Source organism: Nuphar pumila, chromosome 4 (genome assembly GCF_984573655.1).
Source record: "Nuphar pumila chromosome 4, dmNupPumi1.hap1.1, whole genome shotgun sequence".
Classification (NCBI taxonomy): domain Eukaryota; kingdom Viridiplantae; phylum Streptophyta; class Magnoliopsida; order Nymphaeales; family Nymphaeaceae; genus Nuphar; species Nuphar pumila.
The window spans coordinates 120863461-120887572 of record NC_143252.1 but is presented as its reverse complement, the minus strand read 5'-3'; the positions used below and the strand labels follow the sequence as shown (position 1 = coordinate 120887572).

Sequence of the window (24112 nt, the reverse complement as noted above, 5' to 3'; positions counted from 1 at the left end):
TTAGGCTATACTCGAGATGATAGGAGTGGGAAACCAGATAGCATGAGAAAGGTCCAGAACATGTGAGCCTACTTCTGCACTCCTCCTCGGATTCATGATTCGGCATACGGTGATTCGATACAGGAGGTTTTCCGCCATTCTTATTCTTAGTGTTAGAAAAATAATGGCCTAAACCCGCCTTGAAGCAAGCACAAAAGATCAACGGGATGGAGTTTTTACTCTTGTATGTATTACCATACCGCAGATCAAACAAACTGAGTGGACTATTAGGAACCCTCTTGCATTTGAAAGAACTCAAATAAAAAAAATTTATTCAACCTGAGACCCATTTGGATGTAGCGAACCACAACAGAGCTTGAAAACTAATGTGTATTCGAATCATAGGAGCTGGTAATTACCGATATGCTCATATTAGTGACATTATTGTTGCTATAATCAAAGAAGCTGTCGGATTATATCCAAAGCTCGTTTCTTTTGTTGTAGTATGTCACTTTTGAGCACTCGGCTACTCTCTTCTTCCCAGACTGGTTCCCCCTCAATGGGTCACAAAGAAGAAGGGCAGCATACTCCTTGATCCAGATGTGGCCTTTATAGAAACTAGTTGTAATAATGAATTTCCAAAATGGATATGTTTATCATTAAGAGATTTGTTGTTCCTTACCCCCGCTTCACTTTAATTGTTATTTGAACTTTGGAGAACATATGTGGCGTGAAGGTTCAAAGGAAAGAAGGTGGATGAGAAAAAAGAGGGTCCTATGGATTATGAAAAGTGGAGCCCCGAGTGAGAATCCATTGTTTTTGCCATGAAAAGCACCACTTACTCTCATTGCGATTATATATTGCATGGTTACAAAAGTGTCATCAACACCTCTTTCTTTATTATTTTATTTTGGAGTCTGTCTTTCTACTGGGCAAAAGGAACACCAACCCAAGCACGACATCAACAAAAAATCCACAAAACCAATGGTGGGCCGAGGGGACCTCTAGGGTTTTACTAACAGGAGGTCAGCCAATGTGCGGTCCTCTAGGGTTTTACTAATGGGAGGCCAGCCAATGTGCGGTTAGTGACTGGGGTGGGGGTGGAGTTTCCCAGGGACTACATAAAAAAAAAGAATACACAACATGCTGTTAGTCTTCCATTGGGAACACCAACCAACCCATCTTATTAGGTGATTTGACTTAGTAAGAAGGGTTATGTTAATGTTTGTTGTATGATGGAAATATGCTATATATTCAATGTTAAGTAGAGTAAGGCTTATGGGGGGTTTTAAACTTGACGACAGGACCAAGAGCTCTCTCTCTCTCTCTCACATACAAGGAAGAAAGTTTTGCTGGATGAATTAACAGTTCCAAAGTCCACACAATTCAAGGTTGCCCACCATATAGGAAGAGACCTTTAAACATATTTATTGTAACCAACAAAAACATCAAAATGGTCAGTACTCGATTATTTTCCTCAACGAAACCGCACAATATCATATGCTTCATCTGCTTCCAAACTCATCGTCTACTCTTTGAGTTGAAATGACAACCGGAGAATTGACCACATGGCCTCTTATTGGGCTCTACCAAAAATTACTCTCAAACACCTGCATGAGATACTAACGGTGTTAATAAAATTTTAAATGCACAGTTTATGATGGAAGCAGATCAGGTCATGCTGAACATGAGCGTTTTTGCTCATGCGGCACATCGTGGCCATCTGTTTGCATTTTGGATGAATGCCACATGGTTTTGTTGACTTTTGACCTTTTTAAAATGCAAATCGGATGGCCGCGATGTCGGCATGAGCAAAATCGCTCATGTTCAGCATGACCTGATCTGCTTCCATTTATGATATATTAATAAAGTTGATTATATATATATATATATAAAGAGAGAGAGATGGAGAGCATACGAACACAGATGGAGCAACTTTGGTAGCTAAGGCCACAAGTCCTAGGGAGGTTCTTAGCCCTCCTCATCCTCCTTTCTACCTCTCTTTCTTCCACACCTTCCCTCCTCCACATCTGATCTCCGGACACTAACTGCCTGATGACTTCACACCGGCACTCTTCCCTTGCCTGGCTGAGTTGTTGGCAGCACTGACGTGGTGCCCTCTCACTGCTTCCACCACTCCTGGAAGTCAAAATGATGAGCAAGCCACTCCTCCCATGCTCCACATACCTCCTGCACTCATCCAAATCCTCTCTCCAATTGGCACTCGGATGGACTTACCCAACCGGAGCCAGACTCCACCACATCATCATTGTTAATCACGGTTTCGGTGGTCCGTACCGTGGTCCGATAGATTGAGGCCTCCACCGTGGCCAGCCAAGAGCTGCCATGCCTGTAAGCTTGATGCTAGATGAAGTGTCCATTACTAGCTATTCCTTCCTGGTTAGGATGTGAGAGAGAGAGAGAGAGAGAGGTGAGTGCAATGGGGTGTTGGTGATGCAGTTATAGTTTGGAGGGTTAGAGAGGAGAGAGGAAACAAAGGAGAGAAGGGCACGTAGAACAGTGCATGGTCCACGTCCATGATTGGGTCCAACTGAAATGGATACTTAGCAGAGCATGAGGCAACTATTGGTCCTTGATATCCGGATGATTTTGTTTATTTGATCTCAGCATTTACTAGTCTAATTAAAGATCTTAATTAGCACAAAATCATGGGTTAACGATGTGAGTAAATTGGTTGGGGTGTTTGCATTGCCTTATGATTTAAAAGTAATTTCTAGGGTCAAGCTCATTGGCAGGCCTACCCGCACCTAATTATTGGACCTGAACTAATACAGGGTAGAAGTTTTGAAATGGGTTTGAACTTTGCAGTCTTTTTAGCTACATAAAGTTAGGCCAATCCATGGTAGAATATTGTTCAAACTATGTATCCGCATACGGATCCCACTGCAACTGAATTGATGTATCAGATATATCAAAGACGACCTTTTGGATCAAACCTTGTCCACATCATTCAAACAGCTCCAATCAAGTTTGGTGGATCAACAGGACCTGCTTGGCACTTAGTGGATCACTATCCAGAAGGTAGGGATGGCAGTGGATCAGGGCGGGTGCAGGGCAGAAGGTCTCCACTCCCACTCCGTCTTAACATTTTGCCCTCCATCCTTGCACGGGTTGTGATTTTAACCTCCATCCCCGTTCATTTCCTTTTTCATGTCCTCCATCCACAGTCCAAACAGGGCGAGGCGGGGCAGGGCTCTGTTTCCCGGGTCCTTCCCTCATTGCCGCCTTCTGCCATTATAAGAAGGAGAGGAGAGAAATGGAAGCTCGCATAGCTCGTTGGAGGAAGAAGAGAGGAGAGATTCGAGAAAGGATTTATGTTATATATATATATATATATATATATATATATATATATATATATATATATATATATATATATATATATATATATATATATATATATATATTTTTTTTTTTTTTTTAACGAAGAACCGGGACAGGACGGAGGCAAGACTAAGTCCATCTCACATGGGTTTTGATTTAAATCTTCGTCCATGTCCATCCATTCTACGTTTCATTTCCTTCATCCCTAATCCAAACGGAGTGAGATGGGCCCATTTCCCCTCGGTCCACTGCCATCCCTACAGGAAAGCTTGAGTTTTTTGAATTTTCATAAAGTTGCTGTCAATAATTTTGACTGTAGATATATAGAACCCTCATGAATTTTCATCAACATTTGACCCCATGTATTATGGGTTTAGATATATTGGACTCCAATGTATTCTGGCTTTGGACTCTGGATCTAGATTTGGATTAATCTCGTGTCATTATACATGTAAATTTAACATGGATATAGCCCCGGCGTCCAACTACTCGGTGATCACGTTTTGAGGCTTGATAGTTACATATTTATTTCAAAATCCCATATTTATTTCAAAATCTTGAATTGGAAAAAGTGCCTAAACACCATATGGAGCTGGCTAACAAGCTGACAACCTACACCTAAATGCAGTAACGTATACAGTTGGCCAGCTCACATTTACAGCATAGCTAGGATCCTTTATTCATTGAGTACCCAATCCGGTGATAACACAACCGTTCCCTGTTTGGAAACTTGAAAAATCATATATATGTTCTGGTTTGGTTCCTTGACGACTGACCCGGTAATATCCAAAACCAAATTAAATCAACCTAACTAAATGCACCCTCGTTTGACCCAAAAGCCAATCTGTTTAATTAATTCAAGATCCAATTAGCTATGGTCATTATAGGTCTCAACGGGTCAGACCCCCACTAAAATGAGTGGGTCCTTATCCAAATCCGACTAAGTAGAGTCGGTATTAGATTTGAATTCAGGCACAACCAGATTTTTCATAAAAAAAAACATACCCAGATCCAATAAAAATTACATAAACCAGACCTGGTCAATACCCAATAAAATATATTTTTTAAAGTTTTTTAGATTGAAAATTGGTGGATCTTAATGGAAACTGGGGCCGAAGCCAGGTTTGGTATACATTTTTACAAATCATACCCGGCCCATTTAATTGTCAGACCTCATGAGTCAGACCGAAAAAGTTAATCGGACGGGTTCTTTGTAACCAAACCCTGACCCTACCGGATCCAGTACGGGCCAAGGATTGTGTCACAACCTATCTGTTTGACACCCCTAATGGTCATGAGAGAGAGAGAGAACTCACAACTCTCTAGCATTAAATGAAAAAAGTGAAAGTTTCCTAAAACAAATAGTCCCACTCAAATGGGACAGATATATGGGTAGCATGGACATTTTAATAAGAAAACTATCTGGGTGCCATTTATTTAACGTAGGTAAAAACTTGGTGGAAATTTGCACTCTCAAACACTTTTGGTGTGCACATGAATTAGATAAAAAAGCTTGAGGAGTACTTGAAAAATTTCCTATTCATTAATGATGATCCATAGGGTCCAGCCGTTTAGTTCCACTATATAAGAGTCCAAAACCAAATGTTAATGGGTTTTATCAATCCTAACTGGATTAATTTTCCCACCCATTACATTAAATCCAAACTTGGGTTCTATCAAATCATATTTGGGTTGACATCAGGTCAAAAGAATGGTTATGAACCGAAATTGCATTAGCTTAGGATATAGAGAAAGCTAAGGGACATAGAATAGAACAGTGCATATCAGGTCAGACAGAGCTCTGATAGTAATCCATCAAAGCTTACTCTTATGCCAATCATCCATGTGATGAACGGCATCCCAAATACCATGTATGGACTCTGTCTTCTAGATTTGTCCTACATTGTTTTATAGAGCTGTTGATGCACTAGATGAAGGACAAAAATAGTTCAACATATGGTATTTGGGATGCCATTCATCACATGGATGAACGACATCAGAACGAGCTCTGATGGATTACTGTAAGAGGCTAAGAGCTAGCTCTGACCTGATATACACTCAGAAAACACTATGAATTGAGAGTACATTAAGGAATGGAGTTGCTTCGGGGCATAGACTATGGGACTATTGATAAGAACAAGTCCCATAATTTTGATAATGGATGTGGCAACTTCCATACAGGTTGAGTCGCTTGACTCACGTTGATGGTAAGGAGGATCATAAAGAAGGTAAGGAAGATTGTATGACTCACGTTGATGGTAAGGAGGTTCACAAAGAAGGTAATGAAGATTGTGTGACTCAAGTTGATTGTAAGGTGGTTCACAAAAAAGGTAAGGAGGTTCACAAAAAAGGTAAACAAGATCCTTCTTGCACAAGTTCTCATGAATATAGAAGCTAAAGGGGATTTCCTCTAAGATGTGAAAAAAATAAAAACTATAATAATGAAAAACCTCAGGAAAAGGGTGAATCATTTTTCGAGGTGTTCTGTGGATGTAGGTGTGAGATACATCGAACCACATAAATTCTGGTCTTTCTCTCTCTCTTAGTGTTGTGCATGTTTTCATAGTACCATAGCAACGCTCCTGGTAGCTGCTCTATCGTGTTCTTCATGGTTTCCAAGTACCCATATCCATTCAACCTCAATGTCGCCAACTTTGTATTGATCAAACTCAACCACACAAACTTCTTACTTTGACAGACTCACTTGCTTGGCCTCATTAAAAGCCAAGACATGGGTGGATTTATTGACGGAGAGTTTCTTATGCCAAGCCAGTCCATGTACGTAGACGTAGGAAGAGCAAGGTACCACTGGATCTAACTCTAATTTCACTTCTTGGAGAAAGCCAGATTATCTCCTCTGTGGGTGGATAACAGGAGCGCTCTTTGAAAAGGTCCTGGGTTTGGTGGTTGGTCTTCATACCTCAAAAGAGGTATGAAATGCCTTAGTTACAGTTTTTGCTCATAAATCCGAAGAAAGAGTTTTTGCTTGTGCAAAGGTTGCAATCTATTTGAAAGAGAGATTGCTCCTTGAATGATTATGTGAGAAATTTTAAAAGTATTTGCGATGAACTGGTTGTAATAGGAAAGCCAGAGGACTACAGCAGCAAGGTCTTTTGGCTGCTTAATGGACTTGGCTCAGAATTTATGGTGTCTATGATAAAACCGCATAGGCAACTCTATAATCATGTGGTTGCTTTGCTTCATAACCACGAAGCTAGGTGCAATGCCTACGTAGAAAAAGAGGGCATCAATCATCATGTTGCCTTCGTAGGACAACGTGTTGGAAATCAAAGAAATCGGTTTCCTAGCAACAATAAAAACCGACAATTTAGTTCAAAGGGTCACGAATTTGTGCAAGCTGGTCAATCGACCAGTAGAAATCAAAATAATTGTGAACCTAAATCAGTTCCCAAGTCAAATCAGCCATGATCCTCATCAAAACCAAATAGAGACAAGGGAGTTATTTGCCAAATTTGTAATAAGCCAAATCATTGTTCAATAAATTGCTGGCATAGATTTAATCAAGCCTTTCAAGATGATGATATCCCTCAAGCATTGGCTGTCATGAAGGTGACAGAAGGTCAAGATCACACATGGTTCCCTGATTCAGGTGCTTCTCCTCATGTTACAATGGATCTACATAAACTTTATAAACTTCACTCATATTCAGGGTCAGGAAAAATTATGATAGATGATGGAAGTAAGTTAGACATCACACATGTTGGATCGGTAAACCTAAGATGTGGTGATAAGTCTTTGGGATTGAAAAACGTTCTTGTCGTGCCTGAAATGAAAAAGAAATCTGATTTCGATTAGTCAGTTAACCACATATATGCCATATATTGTTGAGTTCTCATGTGACGGTTTTGTGATTAAGGACAAGGACAACTGGAAGGTGATAATGATGAGCAGTAGGTTTGGAGATCTTTATGGACTCAATTTAGCGACCAAAGAAGTGTTCTTTTCTATTAGGTTTTGTTCAGCAAATAAAGAGGTATGACACCAACGATTGAGACATCCTCACATGTAGGTAGTTGATTTCTTGCACAAGAATAGTTTTATTTTAATAAATACTATAGGTAACAAGATGAGTATGTGCAGTAGCTGTCAAATGGGGAAGATATGTAGACTTCCTTTCATGCTTGTTGAGGACCATTGTCACAAGTTATTTGAAAATGTTTATTGTGATTTATGGGGTCCTTCTCCGGTCACCAGTTCAAAAAAATTGTTTTTTTGCTATTTTTATAGATGAATATTCATGATACACTTGGATCTACCCATTGAGGTATAAATCTGAACTTTTATTGAGATTTATGGAATTTCATAAGTTAATAAAAAAATCAGTTGACAAAAGTATTAAAATATTTTAAACTGATGAGGGCGGTGAATTTAATATTAGAGAATTTGAATTTGATGTCAAGAAAAACAGGATTCGACATCAAAAAGTGTGTCCCAAAACTCCCAAGCAAAATGGAATGGCCACAAAAAAGCATAAAACGACTACCAAATTAGGTTTGACTATGATTTTTCATAGTGGGATCCCCACTCGGTTTTGGGTAGAAGCTTTTACATCATGTTGTTTAATAAATCAGTTACCTTTTCCAATTATTCAAATGAGAACACCTTTTGAAATTTTATTTCAAGGAAACCTGATTATAACAACCTTTGAACTTTCGAGTGTAGGTGTTTTTTATTTCTAAAAGATTATACCGAAAACAAGTTTGAACCAAAATTAGTTCCATGTGTTTTCGTGGGATGTGATGAAAGACAAAGAATATCGATGATTCTATCCTCCGACTGGGCGTGTGTTTATTTCACAACATGTTGCTTTTGATGAAACTGTGTATCCCTATAAGAATCCCAGTAGACTATTTTCTACTGTCCAAAACAATGGTGAAGGGGTGAGTTTCAAAGAATGGAAAATAAAAAAAAATCTACTAATTTCCAAAATCAAAATGTTGAGCATAAAGAGGTTCACGCTAGATTGCATGACAATGTTCATCAAAATGCATCTCATGTTATGACACAGACTGATCCAGCTGATCAGGTTGATTCAGCTCATCAGCATTTTGATGCCCCTATACAATCACACGCTGATGTTCAATTTGAACAGTCAGCTATTCAAGAAAACTCGGGATCTGGATTTGGCATTGTGGTTCCTGATGAACTGATTCAGACAAAAAATGATGATCATAGTGAATATGTTGGTAACTCTCATTCCATGATCACTCGAGCAAAAGATAGTATTGTAAAACCAAATCCCAAGTATTTCTTTGCCTTGACAATTCCTCTTGAGCCTAGGAATATCAGGGCAGCCTTAAAGCATCCTGGTTGAGTTAAGGTCATAAAAGAAGAGTTAGAAGCTTTTGCCAAAAATGACACCTGGGATCCGGTTCCTCGAACTGCAAATGTAAATGTCATTGGCACCAAATGAGTTTATAAAACTAAACTAAAAAGTGATGTGAGTTTAGAACATTTAAAAGCAAGACTTAATGCTAGAGGGTTCAGTCAAATTCCTAGAATTGATTTTTTAGAAACATTTTCTCTGGTTATCAAACCAACTACTATCAGAAATGTACTTACTATAGCGTTAGTTCACAAATGGGAGATCCGTTTACTCAATGTCAAAAATGCATTTCTTCATGGTGACTTAGATCAAACTGTTTATATTGAGCAACCACCAGGGTTTGTTGATTCCAAAAAATCATCTTGAGTGTGTAAACTCAAAATAGATCTCTATGGTCTGAAGCAAGCACCTCGGGCATGGTATGATAGGTTTGGAATTTTTTTACTTTCGATGGGATTTTTCTCTAGCGTGGTAGACTCTTCTTTGTTTACATGCCAAAATAACAAAAGAATTATTATTTTGTTACTATATGTTGATGATATCATCATGACTGGGAGTAGCTCTCTTTTTCTTCACGAATTTATTGATATCATGAGTAAATAATTCTGCATGAAAGACCTTGGGCTGCTATACTTTTTCTTGGCATCAAGTTTTCAAAAGAATTAGTTTTAAATCAAAGGTGATATGCATATGAGCTTTAGGATAGAGCTCAAATGATTGGATCCAAGCTTGTGTCTCTCTTGAGTTATATGCCTTTTCTGAACCACGTAAATTTTGGTATGTGATACACCAAACCATATAAATTTTGGTCTCTCTCTCTTTGTGATGTGTGTGTTTTCAACTATATGCTTAGGGACACATAATCTCCAAACTTGACTGACATTTACATATGACAAAAAAAGTTCTGACATGTCAGATTTGGATTTTGGTGAGATTTGGATTTTTCTTAGATTTGGATGCAAAACGTAATACTGAATCCAAATCCAAATCCAATTACTCACCATTGATCATGCATACATTTGTCATTTTATTCATTTTTATTTATGCATGATTCATGTTAAAATCGCTTTAAAAATCCATTTTTATTGTTAGTTTTGTGAAACCACATTGAAATCGAATTTATTGAAAAATTGCGTATTTCAAAGCTTGCTCTGCATTTTTCAGTGTTTTATTTAATTTAGGAATTTTTAATTAGTGTTTTAATTAGTTTAGAAGAGTTCAAGTAGGAGTCTTAGTTAGTTTAAGAAGTTTGGTTTTATGAAACACATTTTTCAAAAGACCCTTTTTTGGAAATTATTAAAAAAATATCGAACTTGTTTTGAAAAATGTGTTTTAACCTAATATTCTAATGTAAATAGTCATGTCAAGGGCTGGAAACATGTTTTTCCAGCAGCCTCTTGCCTCCCTTGCTTCTTGCCTCCATCTTCCTTTCTCCCTTTTTCCTCTTCTCCATAGCCGATTTCTACTTCTCCTTCGTCTTCCTCTTCGTATGCTTATTTCATCTATCTTCTAAACTGTGTCTTCATTGGCTCTTCTAATCTACATCGTCGGGGCAGCATGCGTGCAGTTTGGATCAACCACTTTCTCTTCTCAACCAGTCCGTCGGAAGCGATATGCGAGGTGAGCTTCTTCTCCCCCTTCTCTTTACACTTTCCTGCATCATTGTTTCTTTTATCGTTGGATTTGTTTTGTTTCTCATCTTTCATCATGTTTGCATTCAGCTTAGGGTTAGGATCAACTTCATATAACATAGTTTAGTTGTTTCATTTTGTTATTCATTGCATTCACATTTAGTCCAACGTAACTGTCTTCAACTATTGCTAAAAGAAAAGAACAAAAATATATGTTAGTTCATAATATGTGTGCTGCATTGGTTTGCTTATTTTAATATTTTTTAGCCTGAGCATTTTATTTGTTTAGTTCATAAACTACATGCTAGTTTTTTTTTATTCAGTCTGTATTTGCTTTCATCATTAGGTTCAGTCGTTCTTCACTATCGTTTTAGCATTTTGTCACCGTCTCTTATTTTTTTTGTTATTAGTCGTTCGACATCAACATATAGCATCTTTAGTTGTTAGTGTTCAGACGTTTTCAGCATACAACACTTTAGTTTTTTTTTAGTTTTTTATTAGACGTTCTCAACTCAGCGTCTTTTAGCAAATAGGTTCAACATTTTTCTTTACTATTTAGGTCAACGTTTTTTGGTGTTGTTTAGTTATTAATAATCTTCATAGCAGCATCATTTATGAATTTATTTTTTTCTCTATTTTGTTTGATAGTCATTGTTTCTTCTTGACAATAGATGGTTATTTCATTGCTTAGATCATTGAGTCCATGTTTTATTGTTTACTTTATGTTATTAGTTGTTTTTATTTTAAGTAGGTAATATTATATGGTTTGAGATAGTTTAGCACTAATTAGTTATAGGTATTCTGATTAGTGTTTTTGTTTTAGATTAGTCAACATGAGTTAGTGTTTGTTTCTTATTTCACGTCATCAGTGAATTAGTTTTGTGTTCACTATTAAATTAGAAATTCTTTTAGCTGATTGTTTATTCAATGTTTCTCTTCTTTATACTTTTTTATCATCATTAGTAATGGCTTCTTGTAACATTTAAACTTATTTTCAGCAAGTCGTCAAGTATTTCATAGTTAAATTAATTATTAGTAATCTTAAGTGTAATGAATTTGGATTCACATTTTTTATTTATCACATAGCTGCTGTCTTGTTTTAATATAATTAGTTTGAGCTCATGTTTTTCTTGCTTTAATTTAGTTACCGTTTTTAGTTATTTCATGGCCAATTAGTTCTTTCTTGATTCAGATTAGTTAGTTTGTTATGTTATTTTGTTTTGTAGTTAGTTTGTTATTAATTAGTTAGATCTTTGTTTTGCTGATTTTTTTTAGTCATTAGCTATTAATTTTTTGTCTAGTTTTTGTCGTACTGCTTTTTGTTTTGTTTTTGTGTTTTGCAGGGAAGCGTTGAAACATGCAGTAGAGCCTATTTCGTGCCCTAAAAGTACCTTCTAAGGTCTCCTCAAGCCCTCAGAAGTGCCCTCAGGGAGCCCTCAGAAAAGCAAAAGTTCAAGAAAATATGCATTACCTCAAGAAGGGACAAGAAGACTCGAAACATTAAAGCCTTTCCTTTTCTTTTTAGATTAGGGTTTCATTTATTAATTAATCAGGTCTGTAATAAGATACTTAATCATTTGTTTAAGCCCTCTATGTAGGGCATCACTATCGTAGTTATTTATTTAATTAATTCTTTTTATTTTGGCAATAAAGAGTAGTTTAGCTTGTGTTTGAATACAAGTATTTCCCATTCCCTGAGATCGACCCGGACTCCACCACTCTTGCGAGCCAGTTTTATAATTTTGGTGTCTATCTTTCACGTTGATTTTCATACAAAATATTGTTTTAAAAAGCGTTTTTATAAAACTCACACCAACCATGTTCAACTTTGGCTACCAAATCTGAGTAAATAAATGTGGATTCATTTCATATATCCGACTTGAATTCAAATTGTTTATATCCCCACCAATAGAGGTGGACAATGGGCAGCCCATGGGCTGGGCCAGCCCAGCCTAGCCCTTCATGGGCCAGGCTTGGACCTATAAATTAGACCTAAGTTTGGGCCAAACATGGGCTGGCCCTGTTCGGCCCACATATATATTATATATAATTATTTTAATGGGCTCAACCCAACTAGGCCCATGGTCTTAATGGGTCGGCTTGAATAGGGTCTAGGCCTGGCCCAACTGTGCCAGCCCAGTCAACCCGATCCATTAATGGGCTGTGTCGGGCCAGCCTGTTGCCCATCTCTACCCACCAATCCCTCTCTCTCTCTCTTTTCCTGTCTCTTTTCTTCTTGTTCTTCTTCCTCTTATGTCCATCTCTTTAAGATGCTATGGTCATGCCTATTATATTGACCAATCTTATTGTATCATTTTTGCATTTGCATGCTTAACATGTTGATATTATTATTTATGTCATGTGGCTTGGCAGAATTTGTATATCCAGTTGTGGATATTTGTAACATTTTAACTAAGTTTTTCTTAAAGTTATTCCATATGTAAATGAATCCTTTTAATTACATAGGGGTTGAAAACCAGATTTGCCTGAAAACCCAATCTAACTAGGTCTTAATGTATCAGGTTTCCTTAGAAGTACTGTTAGCAGACAAATCCATTATGCATTGTTCTTGTATCAGTTAAAACAAGGTAAATAGGCATGAGATCAAATTTGGATACGAAAAATGATCATACTTTCTGACAAATTTGATGCATTTTCCAAAAAAAATCTACAATTTGCTAAAATTTGCCCAATAACCAATTTCCTAGGTTCTCAACTTTTTTAGAACCTTTTAACTCTTAGCACTCATGAAACTCCTTAATTTTTGCACATTACATCACAACTCTCTTTCGATCTCGCTAAATCTCATTTAAAATAGAATTTGCATGATATTTATGCAAAATCACATATTTTGCACTAGTATGAAAATTGTGACACCTCTTACGAAAATCCCATAAAGAGTTTCACGTTGGTTGTTGTGAAAGTTTGTCTATCGATGAAGAATTCATTTTTTGCAGAATTCATAGACTTTTGTATGTGAAATTTCATTTTAGCATGCAAATTTATGTATATACCTACAAGAAAAACGTTAATTAGCGACGAACATTTGCAATGAAATTTTTTTGCTCCAATCCGATGCTCATCGACTTCTCTGGTTAGTTTTTTTCTTCATTTTATCTATTATCATTGTTTCATTTTTTTCTGTAGATATGTGTAATTAATATATATGGTTGAAGTTGACTATGCACAAGCATTGAATAGGGGTTATTGTGGGTTATTGGTTTTCAAAGTGGTTTTTGTTAATTGAATGATATGTTGTGTGGTTGGTGTAGGTAGTTATGATGGCTTATGAAAGAATATGGGTATTTTATTGCAACATTGATCTACTTATTTGAAAATCAATATTGGTCTCTAAAAATAATAACTATAAGGAATGTGTAGCAATGATATCTCATAAAACCGGATATGCAAAAGATTCAATGATCCTCTAAAATTAGAAGGCCGACATATATGGATACATATCTTAGACAATGATGACGTAAAATCAATATTATATAGAGTTGATGTTTACTTAATTTCTAGTAAAGCTAGTAAAGGTAATCGAGAAGCCATTGTTTGCGAAGTTGAACAAGAAGTTGTTGGTAGCAAAGTTACATAAGAAGCAATCAAAAGCAATGTACAAGAAACAACTGATGAGTGAAATGATAAGAATCTTGTGAATAATGTGCTTCAATCTTCGGCATATTTATGCATTGAGCTCAGTCTTTTGGAGAACATCTCACTGTCTCAAATAATTAACGATGAGGGGATCACTGCAAAGGATGTGAAACCACGTGGGCACCCCAATGCTAACGATCTTTATAGCAGTAAGTTGGATGACACCCAACCTTGCAATGCAGATGACAAATCTAGGTAAAGCTAGTTGGACTTTCTAATTTATGCTTGAGTTGGAGGTGATTTTTATTGTTAAACTTGAAAGTTGAAAATGCATGGAAGCAAAGAGAGCGATATATATAATAAATTTTGATTTAGTTTATGTAGTAGATCATTCTATTTGGGATAGTAGCAATGACGACCATAATAGGAAATCAAATGATAGTGATGTTGATGACTATACCATGTCAGTTGAGCAAGAATCAAAAATGATAGGAGAGGACCGAAACAATGATGATATGAGACAAATAATTGCAGGTGAGAATAATGTATGAATGGTATTTGGGAAGTTAAACACTTGCTTTTCATTTAATGATTTTTCATTCAATGAAGAGCAATTAAATGTCATTGAAGCAGAGGCATCTGAGTTATATGACGAGTTACGTAATGAAAAACTCAATGATTGTAAATAGTTCAATTAGCTAACAATAGACTAAAATAATAGAGAAATTGCTTGTAGTAAAACATTTAATGATCTTGAGTACTGTCATAATTTTTTGAGAGATCATGTGATCATAAATAACTATAAAGCAAAATTCATGAAGATCTGCAATAACAGAGTCATTGTCATATACATGAGAAAGAACTTGCAGACTATGGTTGATTGTCCTTAGAAGATCCACTGCACAAAGATGTGCGGAGCACCATTCTTTCTAGTGAAGAGGTATGAAATGAAGCATACATGTAGTAGAGCAGTGGGCAACCTTGTAGTGAAAAAAGTGCCTTCCAAGTAGATTTTATGTGTTATTCATGAACACTTACACAATATCCCAAAGATGACTCTAATAGAAATCATGAATAGCATAAGTCATGAGAAAGGTATTGAGGTTAGTTACAAACATGATGCTTCCTGCCTATTGTGATCATTCGATGATAGCTAATTGAAGATCACTAGGCCTTATCAAGACTGATCAGAAAGATCAATTTAAGCACATGTTCTTATCCTTTTATCCATGCATCGATGGATTTTTGAAAGAATGCCCTTCAGTTCTTATGATAGACAATACATTCATAAAAAAAAGTTCATGGGTATATTGATGTCCGCTCATGGTATTGATCCTAGAGGTAAGATGTTTCCTGTAGTATTTACAGTTGTAGATAAGAGTCAAATGAGTTATAGGTATAATTTTTGAGGATTTTAACAGTAGAATTCTCACGCTTCAACTAGGGGCAGAGCCAAAAATCTAAACTAGGGTGGGCACAAACGCATACTAATAAAGAAAAAATAATTATTAATAAACTATATTAACAATATATTAAAAAAATAGTTATTTTAAAGCTTACCTTCATAAAATGAAATGTCTATGTTGCAAAAATATTTGGATGATCAAGCTACCTCCATAAAAGTATAGCCATATGAAAGTCTAAAATAAATTACAAAAAAAACCTTGTAATTCTGCTAGAAATCAAGCATAAAATGATGATAATTATTAATTAAAACGCTAATTAAAAAAAATAGACAACCCTTAAGACCCTAATTAGACATTCATGTCATTTGAATAACGTAAATCAAAAACTAAAATCCTAACAAAATTCTTATTGATAAAAAATTTGCTAATATTCTAACAAAAATCAAGCATTCATTATTTATGGGTTCATGCCTAATGGTAATTGAAAATAAAACACAAAAAATTTCCTAAAATCATAACCAAACATTTATATCATTTTAAAAGAACTAAATCAAAATCACAATCCTAACAAACATCATTCATAGATATGTTAATTAAAAAAAAACCTTAAAATTCTAATTAAAATTATGTATGCATTTATACAACCATGTTTAATGTTGATTGAAAACAAAAACTCAAAAATAAGTAGAAAGTTTAATTAAATATTCATGGAATTTGAACATCCAAAAGAAAAAACATAAATCTTAACAAAAGTAAAAAACAAAATCAAGGGTTTGATAATTAAAATCAAGCATTCATTAATAAAATCATCCTTAATGATAATTGAAAAGAAAAAGAAAACAGAAAACCTTAAAACCCTAATTAAATATTAATTTTATTTAAAAAAATCCAAATAAATACCCTTAATCTTAAAAAAATCATTAATTTATGTTAATTGAAAAAAATAAAACAAAGCTCCTAATATTCTAACCAAACTCAAGCATTCATTATTCATAGAGTCATCCCTAATGCTAATTGACAAAAAAACACAAAAAACATTAACACCCTAATTAAGATGGGCACAACAGTGGGCATGGACTCACACCTCAGTTCTCATGGCCCATGTCCATCCTAGAGAGAGAGAGGGCATTCACGGGGGAGGAGAATTGGGGTGTGGATAGGGGTGCATGTGCTTTTACACATGGGTTGGCTCCTAGGGTGGGCACTGCACAACCCTGCCTCAAACCCCTTGTTGTGGATTCTTAGGTGAGGGTGGGCATTGCACAAACCTGCCCTGAACCCCTTGTTGTGGATTATTGGGTCAGAGTGGCCACGTGCCCACCCTAGGTCCTATGTGGCTTTGCCTCTAACTTCGACGATGATAAATACAAAAATAAAGTAGAGTCGACAATTGTCTTAGATAGATATAAGGAGCTTCAATATGTTGTCCCCTACACATGGCCTAGATGTCATGTTAGATTTTGCATAAAGCACCTGACAGAGAACTTTTATAAGAAATTTGGTCCACCATTCATTGCAATCTGGTGGAGCTCAACCCAAGCATCCATGACATAACAATATAATTATTTTATAAAAAAAATCGAGGAGCAAGATGATATTGTATACTTGTATGTGACTAAGGAAGTGGTCGAGAAATATTTGGCTAATAATCACTTTTCAGCAAGAAGGTATGGGTGTTTAACTTCTAATATAACAGAGAGCTTCAATTAGTGGATTCTCTCCATGCGTAACAAGCTCCTAGTACCTCTTATTGAGAGGCTTTGTCTCATGTTTATGAAACTTTATGAAAAAAAGAAAGATTAATAGGCAGAAAATGCCAGGTGTTGTTGTGAGGTAAAAGAAAAGATGGATGAACTTAAGCAAAAGGCACAACTACTACATGTTCAAGTAGCGTATTGCCTTCAACGTCGGTATAAAGCCTACAACCGATCTCATGACTACATTATTGATCTTGAGAAGCAGACACACTCTTGTCAAGAGTGACATGTTAGTGGGATTCCATGCTCACGTGTGATCTCATGCATTTTGTATAAGGACAAGCTATTCGAGGATTACTTTGACAAGTTCTTCATAGTTGAATCGTATCGAGCTGCATATAGTACATATTCATTCTTTCTTATTGCGGATAGTGTCACATGTCGCTCCTTTGACCCTTATTTTTGTGTATCCACCAAAATTGAGATGTAAATCAGGACGAAACACAAGGATGTGGTGCCATACAAATGTAGTGTATGTAGTGAGGTTGTCCACAACAGGTGAAAACACTAATAAAAGTATGTATGAGTATTCTATGCTTTGAGAAAGTATTTAGCTAGTAGTTTTTAATGAATTGCTTCTTTGCACTTTATATAGTGTTTTTCAATGAACTGCTCTAATGTCTTATGTCTGTTGAGTATATCACATGTTGTTTGATTGTTATGTTTGTATGTGGACTCATTTAGATCTAACATGAATGCATCAATTATTTTGATGATGCATCACTTTGAAAGATTCATAGAGACTCCAAAAGTACCATATGAAGCAAATGCAAGTAGGACATAGACTGCCAAAGCCCATTTACTATACCCCATATATTCTATTTTGATAATAAAAAATGTGAATATAATTTTGACAGAATAAACAAAAAATTGGATGCCATTTGGTTGTAAAGTTCATTCATGCTTGTATTTAAAAACTTGGTTGTATTTTTGCATGTAAGGTTGACAAAATTTGTAGTTGTTCTGTTATGTTTGTGGATGAATTTTAATCATAAATTTTAGAAGTTCTATTTATATGTATTGTTAAATTGTTAAACAAGCGGATATGTTCTGTAACATTGAAATTTAAAGCAAAAATATCATATATTTGATGAAATTTTGTACATAAGTAGAAAATTCATATATTTTGAAGAAAATTCGCATATATATATATGTGTGTGTGTGTGTGTGTGTGTGTGTGTGTGTGTGAATTTGCCATCCTTTTGCTTATATATGTGCAAATCTATTCTATGTATATGCAAATTTATTCTGTATATGTGTAAATTTTCAATACGTGTAAATTTCTCATCCTTTTTCAAAATTTTGCACATAAGGAGGAAATTCTCTTATATGAAAATTTACATAAAAAAATTAGATATTTAGTTGAAAATTCATAAATTTAGAGAAAATTTGTATGTTTTATATAAGTGTGATATGTGAAATTCATAAAGATTCGCAGTCTAATCTCCTATATATACAATTAAATTCACATACTAAAATAGAATCTTGCATCATTTAAAGTTGACAAAATGCGAAAGTTCATGAATTTCATAAACTTTTCATGAATTTAGCATCGAAAGTAGTCTTTCACAACAACCAACGCAAAACTCTGATGTAATTCACACTCTAATCACCTATATATACACGTAAATTTGTACGCTAAAACAAAATTTTGCATGCGAAAGTTCATGGATTGTGCAAAAGATGAATTCTGCATCTACAGGCAGACTTTCGTAATCACCAACGTGAAACTCTTGATGAAATTCACAAAAGATTTTTGCAAGAAGTGTCATGATTTTTGTACTATTTGTGCAAAATATGTGATTTCTACGAAAATATCATGCAGATTATGTTTTTAATGAGATTTATCAAGATCGGAAGAGCATTGTGATATAACGCACAAAAATCATGGAGTTTTGTGAGTGCTAAGGGTAAAAAGGTCTTAAAAAAGTTAAGAACCTACGAAATTGGTCATCGAGCAAATTTTGACACATTATGAGATTTTTTGAAAAATACATCAAAGTTGTCATACATCAAGATCATTTTTTATTGTTTTTTTATTAATGAACTGATAAGGGTTTGCCTAACCTTGGCTTGCCAATCCAAAAAAGGTAAGAACGTCTCTCTCTCTCTCTCCGAAAAGTGAAAAATATTTTGTTGGTTGAATCGGTAGTTCCACGGTCCAGACCATGCAGGGATGCCCATCGAATAGGAAGAAAGCAAAACCATACTTATTCTGACAAACAAAAACATGAAAACCATACATAATCAATGATGATCAGTACTTATTTGCCTCAAGACAAAACACACGATTATGTGCTTCTTCTGCAGCTGAACACGTCCGCCACTGTTTTGAGTTGAAGTACGCGACAGGAAGAATGACCTCATGGCCTCTTATTACGCTCTACCAAAAAGCACCTTCAAACACCTGCATGAATTAATAGTAGGGTGTTTGTAAAATTTGAGTTGAAGAAGTTTACGCTTACATAAGGCATACTAATAAGGCTGACTAAATACTTTTCATATTTTTTGAGCCTTTTTGTTGTTTTCTTTATCAACAGAAAGGCTCAAAAATTATTTTTAAAGCCTTTTTGTTGATTAAATGCTACGGATATGATCTATGTACGTTGCTTAGTAGAAAAATAGTAAATAAACTATGTTGTATGCGTGCACATGCAGCCTAAACCCAATGTGTGTGTGTGTGTGAGAGAGAATATATACCAGCACAGATGGAGCAACGTTGGGAGCTAAGGCCACAAGTCTTAGGGAGGTTCTCAGCCCTCCTCATCCTCCCTTCTACCTCTCTTTCCTCCACAACTTCCCTCTTCCACCTCTGATCCCCTGACACCAACTGGCTGATGGCTTCGCACCGGCACTCTTCCCTCGTCTGACTGAGTTGTTGGCAGCACCGGTGTGGTGCCCTCTCGCTGCTTCCGCTACTCCTCCTAGAGGCCAGCATGAGCAAGCCACTCCTCCCATTCTGCACATACCTGTTGCACTCATCCAAATTCATTATCTCCGATTGGCACCTGGTCGGAGCCGGCCAACCTACACTGGACTCCACCACATAGTCGTCATCAATTTCGGGCTCGGTGTTGAGCACCGTCGTCATCCGGTAGATTGAGGCCTCCACCATGGCCAGCCATAGCAGCAAGAGTGCTATCATGGCTGCATACTTGATGCTAGGTGAATTGGCCATTGCTAGCTATCCCTTCTTGATTATGGTTATGCTTGAGAGAGAAGGAAAGATTTGAGTGAGAAGTGAGTGAAATGGGGTGTGTTGGTGATGGTATTTATGTTGTGAAGGTTGGAGAGGAGGCAAAGGAGAGAAGTGCACGTAGAGCATTGCATGGGGTCCACGTCCAATTGGGTGCAACTGAATTGGATACTTGGCAGAGCATAGGGCCAGTGTGGATCCATGGCATCCGGGTCGTTGTATTTACCTAATCTCAGTTATTACTAGTCAAAAAAATCTTAATTTACAACAAATTTATTTGTTTTAATTTCACCATGGAAAATTTGTTAGGGTATTGCTTGGCTTAAAGGATGTAAATGTAGCTTCTAGGGGCCAACCTCACTGGCATGCTTACCTGGACTTGATCTCTGAACCTAGATCAATACCATATTTGAAATGGATTCTGAACTTTGCAGTCACCTAATTAGCTATATAAAGGTAGACTAATCCAGGCTAGAATGTTGGCCAAACTATGTATCCCCACATGGATCCAATTTGGAACAGAGTTGATGTCTTGGTCATAACTCAAAGCCGACCCTTTGGATTCAACCATGTCCACATCATTCAAATAGTCCATTAATCAAGTGTTGTGGACCAACAGCACCTGCTTGCCACTTATTAAGATCTGGTGGGTCAATGTGTTTCTGCCACCTTCAGAGGCCTTTCAGGATCCGGACTTCGATCCAGAACAAGATCACCCAATTATAACAATCTCTCCTGTGTCACGCTTCAAGGATAGACTCGAAATGGGCCTGAACTGCATGGTCGCCTGATCCTTCCCAACCAGACTGAACAAATTAATGTGCTGCTTTCGTTTTTGGGACCAATTAGACTTACCTGAATAGGACATCGTTCAGGCTTGGTCCTTCACTTGGGTTAAAGATCAAGTGATGTCTGCTGAGAGCTTCAGCTCCTCGACCTTCATTCCTCATTTCATCTGCTTTCCATATCAAGTTTCTCAACTTGCAGGTGATGCATACCTTAAAGTATTGTATGCACAATGATATGAAATATTGAGTTATAGACATTATAAAGCCCTTTTGAGCCGAGACTACAATGTGAAGGTAGCAAAAACTCTTTCTCCCTCTCTCTCATTCACACGTACACAAGCATGCAAAGGATTGACGTTGTTCGATTCTTTTGATCTACGTCCACGGTGAAACCTCTCTTCTCTCTTGTCAAGCAACGAGAGAGGGTGATATTATTTATAAATGAACAATTACAAGCCTTGGAGAGGAAGGCTTCCTCTCTCCTTAACAAAACAAAGTTCAGCCAATTTAGGTAACCCTTCTCTATTAGACTTCAACTTCTTAGCTAGGTTACATCATTAGATAGATTACAATTTTCATCTTGAATTTTTGGGTTCTCTAAAATATTCTCTTCATTAGAATTTGAGCTGGTTGATCCTCTAGACTTCTGTTCGCTAGTCTTCATAGTTTCCCAGGTAGATGTATGGACCAATAGATGGATCGGAACTTATAGATGGACCTAATTTCTCTTTAACAGCCTCCCACAAGCGAAACGTCCGGTAGGTGACGTTGAGCTTGGACCTAAATAAATCAAATTCAGCCAGGGGAAATGGTATAGAAATAATATATGCAATTTGATCTAGAGTTGAAATCTTCTGCACTAAAAGAGTTTTTCTTCCGGCCTTTAAAGTGAACGACTATCTTTATGTAATTACTTCTGTTATAAAAGGTTGAATGAGCTACCAAGTAGGTCACACTTACATTTGTCACCTGTCACAATTGAAATTGATCATTGCCATCTCTGCGAAGAGTATCTAAAATCTGAACTAAGAGCAAGTGTGGAAGAGAGTAAGTTGTGGTAGACGAGCTCAGAAAAATTGTATCATGATCTTCAAAACTGTGCCATCCATGAAATGGTGATCAAGCAAAAGTATTTATTTTGACTATATCCTCTGTAAATTTCATTGCATATAAATATAATGGTATTTATTTTGTATTAGTACATATTTTGGTAAAAGATATATGAATCACTGGAAATATGAGAACTTATGTGTGAACCGCTATTTTCATGGATTTTTTATTCTTTTCTCTTGAATATAACCACATGGATGTGATCTACATGCTTGGATTTAGAAAAACCGGCCCTTGAATCATCCCATTTTAATGCATAAACGTGATTTTTTTAAGGTTTTAAAATCAATGGCTCATAATCTTCATAAATATTCAAGCATTCAAAAATCACATTTTTCATCGAAAATACATTATCCAATGGTTGATTCCTAGCAAATTCACAATGCCAAGCAAATCCACATGGTTGGATTTGCAAAAAAAGTGTTGGAAATGCCTATATTAATAGTTCTCATATTCTAGTTACTCAATATATATATATATATATATATATATATATATATATATATATATATATATATATATATATATATATATATATATATATATATATAACAAATTAGTATTAGCGACGGTATGACTGTCACCGAAACTCAAATCCTGTTTTTTTAGAGAATGACTATTGGTGACAGCTTTAACCAACACTATAGGTTTTCTATTGTGACAGGTGAAGATGTCGCTAAACATCATCTCTTGAGACGGACAAAACTGCCTCTAGTTCTTTTAGTGACAAGCCCTTTTGTGGCGGTCACTGAACATTAGCGACACCAACTTTGTCTTTAGTGACGGAAATAACCGATCACTAATTGTCAATTTTGTTGTGAAATGACAGAGATGATATTTTTTTTTGAAAGAAATCAAATTAATATAATATACCAAAGTTGGGAAGAATTATGCGAATTTGGTGATGAGCTATCGCCATCATCCACCACATCAATACAAATGGCATAGACCAACCTCTAGCACAAAAAATCCCCAAGACTCGAGTCCCTATACCCCAATCCTACTAGCGGCCGCCCACCCAAATGAGGTCCGGACTGGGCCATTTGACAATTAGTCTATCCCTAAGCTCCCCCTTGATCTTTAACAAAACCTCCTTTATGTGAAGACATTCAGACTTGAAAATCATATTATTTCTTTCTAGCCATATACTCAAGTGACAAGCAATCAACACCTCTAAATGAACCACCATTTTGGGCCCCATGCTCTTAATCTTCTAGCGATAAGCAGCGGCCTAGGATACTCATCCCTGTTCCAACCCAATCTCCTGTCCGCCTACATCTTGCAAAACAAATGCTGCAGGAAGTCGCAACCCCAGAAAATGTGGTGACAAGATCCTTCTATAAACTCACACATTGTTCTTGCAGAAGAAATGACAGAGACATATTGACACCAAGTTCTTGCAAAAGAAACTACAACCACGTTGCCTTAGCTACTGTATTAGCAACTGTCTTGTATTCTGCATTTGCACTTGAACGGGACACTAAACGCTGCTGTTTGGAGCTCCGTGAAATCGGATTTGTCCCAAGAAAAACCGTATATTTCCTGTTGTATGTGCAACCAGCCCAGTCAGCATCAGAGTAAACTGAAACCATCTTGGACTTTGACGGGCTTAACAATAGTCCAAATTGAATGGAATATTTTAAATACTGTAGAATATGTTTAACAACTACTTAGTGTTCCCCATTAGGTTTATGCATGTACTAGCAAACATTGTTAACACTGTAGGCTAAATCAAGACAAGTTAGCATAATATACTGAAGAGCTCCAATTATGCTTCTATATAGAAAGGGATTATCAAATTCAGGATTGACACTTGAAGCATAGAACTTAGTTGCAATTGCCATTGTTGTAGGTATGGCATTGGCATTATGCATAAGTAAATCCAGGATATAGTTTCTTTGAGATCAAAATAATCTCTTTGAAGTATAAACAACCTTAGTTTCAAGAAAATAATAC

General features: G+C 36.2%; 1 protein-coding gene across 1 annotated transcript; it reads right to left on the bottom strand.

Annotated features, from left to right (window-relative positions):
* Positions 1 to 2023: 2023 nt before the first annotated feature.
* LOC149840838 (2S seed storage albumin protein-like) lies at positions 2024 to 20240 on the bottom strand. The gene is made up of 2 exons (XM_090005142.1): positions 19763 to 20240; positions 2024 to 2118 (listed from the first exon to the last, which is right to left on the bottom strand). The coding sequence occupies exons 1-2, from the start codon at positions 20238 to 20240 to the stop codon at positions 2024 to 2026; spliced, it is 573 nt and encodes a 190-aa protein (XP_089861268.1).
* Between the last annotated feature and the right edge of the window lie 3872 nt (positions 20241 to 24112).